This window comes from Haliotis cracherodii, unplaced genomic scaffold, assembly GCF_022045235.1.
Source record: "Haliotis cracherodii isolate W230 unplaced genomic scaffold, xgHalCrac1.p SCAF_33, whole genome shotgun sequence".
Taxonomy (NCBI): Eukaryota; Metazoa; Mollusca; class Gastropoda; order Lepetellida; family Haliotidae; genus Haliotis; species Haliotis cracherodii.
Genome location: NW_027266290.1, coordinates 989,453 through 1,000,847, shown reverse-complemented (window position 1 = coordinate 1,000,847; position 11,395 = coordinate 989,453). Strand labels below are relative to the sequence as shown.

At 41.0% G+C, this 11,395-nt stretch overlaps 1 protein-coding gene across 1 annotated transcript; it reads right to left on the bottom strand.

Annotated features, from left to right (window-relative positions):
• Positions 1-3,580: 3,580 nt before the first annotated feature.
• Positions 3,581-10,481, bottom strand: LOC139477409 (chondroitin proteoglycan 2-like). The gene is made up of 4 exons (XM_071259975.1): positions 10,400-10,481; positions 7,730-7,937; positions 5,806-6,021; positions 3,581-4,156 (listed from the first exon to the last, which is right to left on the bottom strand). Exons 2-4 carry the CDS (start codon positions 7,770-7,772, stop codon positions 3,963-3,965), a joined length of 453 nt encoding a protein of 150 aa, XP_071116076.1. The 5' UTR covers positions 7,773-7,937; positions 10,400-10,481; the 3' UTR covers positions 3,581-3,962.
• Positions 10,482-11,395: the final 914 nt, after the last annotated feature.

Below are 11,395 nucleotides of genomic sequence, written 5' to 3'. Positions count from 1 at the left end.
ATCACATTAGTGTCAAAAGGGAAAGAAAATTCAATGATATAAATGTTTTCACAAAATCAGGTTTGTTGGCCTGGATAGGTCTGAAGCTTATTCCAAAGAATTTTGTATTTATCATTTCCCTCAACATATTCTGGGTCGTACCATGGATGGACCTGTGTCAAAACCACAAGCATGTCGAAGGAGGTGACAAAAGGATCGAGCCACTCCATCTGGACATCCACTGGCAATGTGTTGAACAGTCTCATTAAATTCATTGCGTATTTTACATTTCATATTTACATTTTGATGCAAGATCACACATTGACGGTTTCGAGTGGGAAGTGACTGGTCCTGAGCAGCAAACAGAAAGCCTTCTGTTTCACTTGTCAGGCCAGCCGACCTCATCCAAGCTAAGGACTCTGCAGGGTGGCTGATCTTCTCAACACACTGCACATAAACTCGATGCAGTGGTCGTTCAGATAGCCTCTCCTTGAAAAACTGGGCCGATTTGCAGTACAGAATCATCAACAAAATCAACATTGACATTGAGATAATGTTCCACATCCTTGGCTCGTTCAAAGAAAACTGTGGAATGCCTTGTTTTCATCATGAGTCATGCCATGGTTCACAAAAGGATCATCGGTCAAATAGGTGCATGCAAAAGTGCAGATTACAATTCTATCTATTCTGAAGAGTCTTCACATTAACCAAACCACACACTCCCATTATGATTTTTAAAATTAAGCAACTGAGGGAAGAGCGGGAGGATGATGGAATCTATTATCTAACATGATGTTTCGTGTGAGAGTTGTTTTTTTTAAAGTCTACCCCCCCCCCCCCCCCCCCACAAGTAAACTAACTGATCCCCCTATTATCATTATTATTATTATTATCATCATCATCATTATTTTTATCATCATCATCATCATCATTATTATCATTATCATTATTATTATTATCATTATTATTATTATTATTATTATCAAATAATGACATGATATGATCTTAAATTGTAACAGCTGCGCTCGTTGGAATGTTTTCACGAACAGCTGTTATACAATCGTACAATAGAATCTGCTTTCAACACAAAATATTTATTACGATTATAGAAAGAGCTTTTGTCGCTTTATTTTACTGAAACCCAAAAGAATGAAAACTGTAGATTGTATTGCCAGACGTTCAGAGTTCTGTTTGGCGGTTTTTTTTCAGTTTCTTGAAGGTTAAAAAAATATATGCTTAATGCAATTAGCACACGGTAAACATGAAATTCACACTTACAATGGTGCACTCTCAAAAGCAGTGATGTATTTTTACACTCAGAATTACAGTGCAAATTTTGACTCTACAAAAGTTGAAGTGTTGCAGGGTCGATAAAGGTGTTTGTGGTTGGGCGGTGTTAAGTCTCGGGAATAAGACACAATCTGTTAATCACGGGCAGATTAGGTGCATTATTGCTGTTTTCTTACACACTGCTCCTCTGCGGTAAACTGTAAGTGTAAACACTAAATAGGGCAAAAGTCCTATCGAAACAAATACCACAAATTATTCCAAAAACGCTCACGGAAAAGCGCCCTGTTGAGATGAATGCGTGTTCGCTTTGTCGTGCCTGTCCTGAAGTTGGCGGTTCGGCAGTGGTTCTCGTATACTGGTTGATGTTGCAAATCTAATTTGCTTCGCCATTATAATGATATCTTAAGTCTCTCCCACCGGCTTCATCATTATATTGCTGTCTTTGTACATTCATTCTTTATCATTGGCCTTGTCGTTATGTTGCTTATCTGTGTAATTTCATCCCAACTTGTTGTGTAAACATCATTAATACTAGTATATTTATCGCTGACTTGGTTGATGCATGTCATTGTATCCCAATTGCGTAGATCGATGCTCATGATGTCAATTCCATGACTGTCTGGTCCAATCTCGATTATTAACAGACCGCCGCCATATCGCTGGAATATTGCTGAGCGCGGTGTTAAAAAACAACAACAAAAATACAAAGCATTCACTCGATGAAGGAGCAAGTAGTACCTCCGAAGCGCCGAACAAGAATAAAAAAGTTGCTATCCATACAAAAGTGTCATGTTTAAATTTGATGTTACCTTTGGTCGCACAACAACTGAGCCCAGGTTACCCGCCCAGGTGCTCACGATGTGCGATCAGTCAGACAGTGGATATTCTACTACTGATATTTCGATACGCGAATAGTCTGAAAGAGCCAAGAACTATTGTTTTCACTGATCACCCAATGTTAAATCTGACAGTTAAATTGATATCCCATTACGCAGCATGTTTAAGAAAAATACATCTTAGTTTTTTGCGGCTGTAGAATGTGTTGCCAGGCCAGGTGTTACCTCGAGATTAACGATGCATGTTACCCGTAGAACACCTGTTCGAAGACACCTGGTGTGAACATTGTTGTCTATAACCACTCCTACTCTTCCATAGGATAGCATTGGCTTCTCTGGTCTTTTTCCACCAGAAGAAGGGGGCACGGGTGGCCCAGTCGTCAAAGGCGCCGCGATTCGCTGTGCAGAGTTGCGTCCCTTGGACACGCCAGAAACCTATGATTGTGGGTTCGAATCCCGGTTCGCCCCGATTATCTTTCTATTTTTGTTATTTAGGATAAAAATCAGTGTTTTCAATGTAGAGCTAGGTGACCTGTAGATTTAACGCGGTATATTGACTTTGGAATTGAACGCATAGCGTGACGTTAGTTTTGTCTTTGTTATGACCGAATGGTGATAAACCTTGTGATATTGATTAGATAGATAATCTCACCCTCGTGCCTTTTGATATCAAATATATCAACACGATTTGATAAAAGTGGGAAGCTTCCTAGGCTTGCCGAGGATTTTTTCCACTTTTTTCAATAAGTGTTGATATATTTGATATCAAAAGACACGAGTGTGAGATTGTATTTATCATCCAACATCATTCTTCCAACTTTTGAAGTTTGTAGACAGTAATTAGCAGTGTCTTAAGTGTAAAAAGTACTGCTTACAGCTTCAGTAGCAGAGCCATTAGTGATGTCATTTGATTGTGACGTCATGGTTACCAATGACGTCACAATGGTCTGCAAAGCATTGTGACGCAATTTCATTGCAGCGATATCTACAGTATAGATATCGCTTGATCTCACCCAAGCGATATCTCCTGTGGGAGCCGGTTTGGTACGATAAATACCTGTAGTTTTCTATATAACAAACACAGATGATTTATCTCCTAAAATGAAACCTCATGCTGCGTAATCGGTTCCAAATTCATTTTAGTGTGGTTAAGTCTATAGGTAACTATTCATATTTAAGACAATGTATGTATATCTACAAGTCTCTTAAGCAATAATAATTAGTTAAAATCGTAATTCCTAGAATGATTATATAAATTAATACAATTTGTCGCTATAAAAGACTGGTGTCATTAGAACTGTCCGCATATATAGACTTGCTTATTATAAGCCTTACAATTACTATACACGCATGGATTTATCATTCAGTACAGACTTGGAGCAAGGCTAATTTGTCATAGCAATAGGTAAAGTGATCAATCCTAGGAGGAGAGGAGCATATTATTTTTTTCAGTTAAATTACAATTAAAGAATCTGTATTTTCTGTAAGTTTATTTTCAGTTTGAACAATACAACAGATGGTATCGATAAGATCGTCACAATCACAAGTAGCTGTTAGGGGATTCCCCGTCGTGGTATCACTTGGTTAACGGAATTAGAAAATATGATTCTTCCCGCCTCTGTTTTTATAATTTAAGTAACGAATTCAAATCAGTAGGTCAATGGGAAAGGGGAGTAATTAAATATGCCTGCCCGACCACCAATACGTTTTCCAAAATCATTTCAACAAAACAAGTTTTATATTTCTATTTTAAGTCCAGTTTAAGTCAGTAAACAAACGCACTAGAAGCTCCCAAGCAGCATTTGAATAGTTCACATTATACAGCCGATCCTTTAACTTCTGATATAACGCAGGCGTCTAACTGGTGGGCTGGAAGCATGTGGCCTCATTCTCGTAGGTGCATTTCCAGTTGATGAAGTCATAGAAAAGACCCCCCGGACAGGATCTCTTCGCCAATTGGCCTTCTGCGCACACGTAGAAACTCGAACAGTTGGACCAATCAGGGAACTCGAAGTACATCACATGGTTTGGACACACCATCAGGTCCGGGCCTGAAAAGGAAGCGGTTGATTACTACGCGATCAGTGAGTGAGTGGGTTTTATATATTAGTTAGGTATATTTTATTTTTTTGAAGGTTTTTTTGAAGTTTTTTTGTTTAACGCCGCCGCAATATTCCAGCTATATGACGGCGGTCTGTAAATAATCGAGTCTGGACCAGACAATCCAGTGACTGACATCATGAGCATCGAACCAGGCAATTGGGATACGATGCTATGCATCAAACAAGTCAGTGAGCCTTTTACGACAGGCTTGGGTTGCTGGATACCTATTCTACCCTGGATCTTCAGGGTCCAAAAAAATGATAGTTGAAATGAAATTGAAATTAAAATTAAACAAACAAACATAATTTAGCTGGGTGAAGAGTATTCGACATCACGACACTAATTAATTGTTTGTAAACATAACGGTCAGTCGGTTATGGCCGCCTACCACAGTGGGGAGCTGTGACCGCTGGCAGCCATAGTATAGAGAGAAAGTGCCTGCAACCAAGGGACGCAACTCTACTGCACAGTGAACCGCAGCACCCTGGACATTTGGGCAACTTGTGAGTGAGTGAGTTTGGTTTAACGCCGCTTTTAACAGTATTCCAGTTATATCAAGGCGTGTCAGCTTAATGTGGGAGGTAAGCCCGAAGTGATGCAGGTCTCAGACGTTTACCACTTCGGTGAAACCAGCGAGCACGGGTATGGTGCTGACAAACCTAGAAACATAATCGGGGCGAACCGGGATTCGAACCCACAATGATAGGTTTCTGGCGTGCCCAAGGGACGCAACTCTACACAGCGAATCGCGATGCCTTAGACGACTGGGTCACCCGTGCCCCCGGGCAACTTGCAGACTTCGGGTATTCCTCCGCGGAATATACGCCTCTACACAACTCAAGTATTATCCACAGAGACGTGAGCCCACCAACTCACTCTCTCTAGAATGTAAATGGGTCTGAAACTACCACTTGTTTGACGTTCCAGCCAATGATGTCAACGATCTTTGTTCAAGACACTGGAATCTGAATGTCAACATTGCCGTTTTGAAATAAACATTGAACAATCCATTTATGGACAATACACTAATACTTGGACTCAGCCTGTGGTGTACGTGTAATTTGTAGTGGGGCTTAATGTATATGCTCCCTTTGCTCTTCCAAAGGTTCGAATTTGAATTTCAAAATGGCCACCATGACAACCATATTGAAAAATCTCTTATGGCCATTACTCGTACAGTGTTTCAAAAATGAAAAAGAATTTGGTGTATGTGTATGTTTTGTTTGTTTGTTGTTAAAAGTCGCACTCAGCATTATTCCAGCTATATAACGGCGGTCTGTAAATAATCGAGTCTGGACCAGACAATCCAGTGATTGACTTCATCAGCATCGATCTACGCAATTGGGATACGATGACATGCAATAACCAAGTCAGCGAGTCTGACCTCCCGATCCCGTTAGTCGGCTCTTACGACACGAGGGATGCTGAAGTCCCGGGTCTTCACGGGTGGGTGTAGGTGGAGATTGTAGAGGGGCTCAAATATCTGCTCCGTGTGTATTCTGAGTCAATGAGTGAGTGAGTGGAGGGCGCAGTCAGCACAATTTAGCTTTATAACCTGTCAACAATTCTCATATGCATAAACACACTCGAAGCTTACATGTCGTTGGCCTGCTGAGCCTGCATCGGGCGTTCCTGGGGTAATCACAGTACCCCCGGGCAGCGTTGAAGTGGAGACTGACGGGGCAGTTCATGACGTAGATCCTGGCGTTGGCGCACACGATGTACTGGTTGCAGTAGTCGGGGTGAGGGAACGACCCCCGCCGGCCGTCGCAGAGGTGAACCCATGACGTCGACTGGCTCAGTGACGTCAGTACTGTGTGCACAAATACACCCAGCTATCATTTTTATATTGACGACGATCACTGACAACTTGTATTTGATCCATCCATGAGATTATCTAGGTTTGAAACCATCCACATAGAACGTATTTGGCCTACAACCTGAGTTTAATTAAGCATGAAAAGACAACAATGCCTTAAATATCCATCGACTATCCAAAAAGACACATATGGGATAGACTAACATCTAGTCTCTGAAATGAACATATCGTACAGAAAAAAAACAGTTGTTCAGTTATCTTAATAGAAATATGATAAAAGGGAGCCCTGATACTGCAGTAATCTAGACTTGCCAAACATTATAGACTTGCATGGGCTGTATTTGATATATATTTGTATCAGGGTCTGTAGGATAGACTACATATGGGAGTGAGTATGCTTTTAAGCTGCTTTTAGTAATAGTCTAGCAATATGACAGCGGGGCACACCAAAATGGGTTTCACGTGGCACGTGTATCTGTACATGAAGACACTCTTCCACAGTTCCAAAACACGACATTTGACACTGTCAAATACACGTATAGTCTGGAAGGTAATTTAAGGTACCGACGTTTACTACAATATCTGAAAAGCTAATTGACCTACTCGAGTCAAAGTTGGTATGAGATGATTAAACAGTCATACATAACTGGATATTACATTTAAAGACAATCGGTGCATGAATAAAAAATCTGTCTATTTAGCTATCACTATATTTCATCAACAACCGGACCTTTTCGTCACGGGTGGAACGAGCATTCATTGAAACAGCCATCTGCATAATGCTACCCCTGCGTCACAGGGCCATATGACACAGTTGAACCAATCAACTCAACTCGAAAGGGTGCACGGGAATCACACACGCACGAATACGGTGTTAGCGTTGGGCGTCTCAACGTGCGTGATTCCCGTGCAACCTTTCGAGTTGAGTTGAGAAGGTTATTGAAGATGAGGAAACCTCTTTTTGTGCTACTCCTTTAATTATCAGGGGCTCGATAGAATTTAGGGGGCCGATAGTTGTGTATTACTTCAAATACTCCCCTTTTCCCTTATTTAACATCAATAATATGTTTAAAAGTAATAATTTCGTTTGACAATTGATATCTTTATCCAAAAGTATAAATTGTATCACGGTCTGCTAATTCCAGTATGTAGAGAAAATGCATTTGTTTTGTTGCTTTCTTTGACGTTAAATGGCCAGAAATCGAACAGTCCTGTAATGTCATACATGGAAACTCTTAATAAGGACATGGTGTTCTACATCATTCTAGTAATCAATGCAAATGATAGAAAGCATCAGATATACAGTAAACTACGTAAATAACGAACACACTTATAACGAACTGACGGATATTGCGAACTTATTTTTTGGTCCCTGCAATTTGCTATATAAACGTTGTATATATGCATATAACGAACTATGGTTATAACGAACTAAAACTAGTGGTCCATTTGAGTTCGTTATAACCGTAGTTCACTATACAAGAATGCAAACATGAACGAAGTTCTGGATAAAATTTGATGAAACGTCGGCGATAAGTTTACAGACACGTATTTGAAAAGAGGAACACTATGTACATCGGTTATGTTTTAAACCTACTGAAAAGATTGTTAAAAGTAAAATATATCAAATTATAGATACGCAGGCGCAAACAAAGTTGCACTTTCTCAAAGGTTATTCAGGTTTTTAAAATCTTATTCTTACCTGTTGCACTGGCAACCACCAACCAGAACAAGGTATCCATCATTCAGAGGTTCAACAGAACGTCCGCTTCCTATATAAACATTATTGGATGGGCATAAAACACCACCTTGTAAAACTCCACCCTCTGGTTACCTAGCAATAACGAATATCCTCCGCCGTAATTGGCTTCATCGCGGCTTCAATGAGAGCTGATTTATTCAAATAACATCTGAAAGAAAAAAGTATATTTTTATTACATTTGAGACGCCAATGATCATACATTCCTCGTTGAAAAGGATTTTATTTCGAAAGGAAAATATGCTTTTAAACATGCATCTGCAAAATGACTCAGTACTGGGTTTTTTCCCTTTCGCCCTTAAAGGTTGAATATTTGTAAGTGTTTGTTCGATGTATTATGAAATGTGATATATCAGTTAGTGCGAATAAACGCCATCAGTGAAACACATAAGCTCTAAACGTGAGCAACACAAAACGGGAGAAAACTGTCACTCTCTGCTATGTTTATGCAGTGGAACAGATCAGATTGTCGTGACCCGGAGAATGTAACATATGTAAGCTCTCTGTTCGCGTTTAGGCGCTGTTTACCCAAAACAACATAGCGATATTATTATTGCTTTGCTCAAATAAAAGGTGTGTGCTTCATCCATGGGCTGAATTCTAATTGCTCTTCTTTGAGGAGCTGGTCGTCAAACATGATAAGACACTTGGGTGCTTGGAGAGACGTTGATTTATAACAGTAAAGTGTATTTCATTCGTAAAGTTACAGGTCCATCCTCGATAACATGCAACGCTCAATATGAACATTAATTATTTTAATATTTCGATGTTATGAAATTGTTTCGATTCTCTTATTTTATACATTATGTCAACGAAGTGGACACACCTGTTTCCATTTTAGAGCAATATTTTAGAAATGCGAGCGAATCGTTGAGTATGGGTTCAGTGAAACAGGAGCTGTAAAACAGCAGAGGGTCGTGCCGGGTGGTCTGGGGTCTGGAGTCTGAAGTCTGGGGTCTGGAGTCTGCGGTCTGGGGTTTGGGGTCTGTGGTCTGTGGTCTGGAGTCTGTGGTCTGTGGTCTGTGGTCTGGAGTCTTGGGTCTGGAGTCTGTGGTTTGTGGTCTGTGGCCTGGAGTCTGTGGTCTGTGGTCTGGGGTCTGGGTTCGGAGTTCGGTGTTCGGGGTGCTAGGGCGCTAGGGTCGAGGGGCGGAGTGTTTGGGGCGGGGTTTGGTGGTCAGGGAGGATGACATTTGAGGTTCGAATATTAGGTTCAACCTTTTGTTCGAGTTAAAGGATGGTTACTTATAATGAAGAAACAACTTGATATTCCTATATTTACCTGTGATGGATACTTCGCGAAATGTGTGTGCGTACTCTATAGAAATCACATGTACATGTAGCTGAGGGACATTACATACTGTTAGATAATACATCCAATGATTATACAGCATTGCTGTTGGATGCAAAGCATCCTTTTGGAAAGTAAGGAGAAGATATTTGGATGAACGACTTCTTTATTACAATTAGGAGCGACGTTCGGTGTAGGTTCTAACACCGGTATCAAGCAAGTGATGTACATACAGTAAACGACGGTTATAACGAACTCAAATGGACCACTATTTTTACTTCGTTATAACCGTAGTTCGTTATATGCATATATACAACGTCTGTACAGCAAATGGCCGGGACCAAAAATTAAGTTCGTAATATCCGTCAGTTCGTTATAAACGTGTTCGTTATAAACGTAGTTTACTTTAGTATGAATAAGGAGCATATATACAGGTATGAGGCAGTGTTTATACACATGAGTAGATTGGGATGTAGTTACAATGGATCGGAGATGCCTGTTATGTACACGGTGCGTTTGATACGACGTTCCTAATTGTAATATTGTAATAAAGAAGTTGTTCATCCATATATCTTATCCTTACTTATTGGGGCGGTCGGGTAGCCTAGTGGTTAAAGCGTTCGCTAGTCACGCCGAAGACTCGGGTTCGATTCCCGACATGGGTACCATGGGTGAAGCCCATTTCTGGTGTCCCACGCCGTGATATTGCTGGAATATTGCTAAAAGCGGCGTAAAACCGTATTCACTCACACATTCTCCTTACTTAGTATTCCAACTTCTAAATGCCTCTCAAAGAAGTTACGTTTGGAAACTAATACCCCTTGAAGCCGACTGAGTACAATGTGTAAAAACGAATAAGCGGGAAGCCGATGATATCATTAGTCGAGTTTTTGACACAGAACATATGCACGTTTTTATCAATCAACCTATAACAAAAGGAGCAAGAATGGAGTTGATTAAATGATTCTTGAAGAATGTAGTCCATCGGCGCATGTTTACACATACAACCCTCACAGGCACAACATGTGAAGCCTATTTCTGGTGTCCCCCGCCGAGATATTGCTGGAATATTGCTAAAAGCGGCGTAAAACTATACGCACTCATACATACAGGTATATCCATAATTTCGCCTACAGCTAACCCTGTGGATGAACGTAGATTGTTTGACATATGTGTAGATGTTCTTGATTTATCTTGTTCGTTATCGAATGACTTGAACCATTACATAAAAAAATACATTAAATTTGAGATTTCAGGACCCCAGATATTTTCATGACAAGGACGAATGCCGCCACGAGTTATCTTAAGAACCAAATTGCGCCTACCTTTGCCCAGAGTTCAACGTAAATCCAAAATCAAGTCCTCGCTCGACTGTCTTTCCGTCATATGAGCGCTGAGTTTCGCTCGTTGCTTTATCCTCGACCAAGTGTTGTATTTGTTGAGAGTTCGATTCCAGTGGGCGTTGGTTAATTTGCTTATAGCTATAAACTGTGCCGCGTTGCGCCGGGCTGGTCGTGTGGGATTCACCTGAACAAACTTACTTTGGGATCGTTCCGGACTTTCGCCCCACAATGTACAGACCGTAGACTGAATCTTAACGCTATTTGTATGGCAGAGAAAGCAATATTGACCATCTGATGCTGCCAAAACATCGAGGTGTGAGGATGTCGGGAAGGACACAGGCCCCCTGAAATCAATACATGCTGGCTGACCTGGTCGGAGATGTGTCAGGAACTTGTTGCTTAGAAGAATAAATGTCGCAAACAACGGACCTCCACCAATCTGTTGTTTACTGTAAACGACGTGCAATACTACAAAGGGATCTTGCTTGTTTATTTACAACTAGGTAGTGCAATAGACACCTCGTCCGAGAGGCCTATGTTGGCATTTCAAGCAACTAGAATGTGGCTCATGTGTGGACTTGAAGCTTGGTTTGTTTGTTGTGATTTAACGCCGCACTCCAATATACAAACAAAGGCGTTAGTGGTCGAGTTTGTACCACACCAGCCAGTGATTGACATCATGAGCATCGACCAACCAAGTCAGGCTGCCTGACCACCCGATCCTGTTAGTCGCTTCTTACGACAAGCACGGGTTTTTGAGGTGAGGTGAAATGGGGTTTAACGTCGCGTCCAAGATTATTGCACTTACATAGCGACGTGCATGTACGTGTGTGTGTTTGTGTGGCTGCTTGTATTAGTCCGGACTGATGCCGATTTATAGTGCTAGCTCACTGAGATACCATGCCGCAGTTTAACATGAAAACCCCACTCAGACACAGTATACTGACTCCGAGCCGACCAGTCCTTATTTTAGCCCCT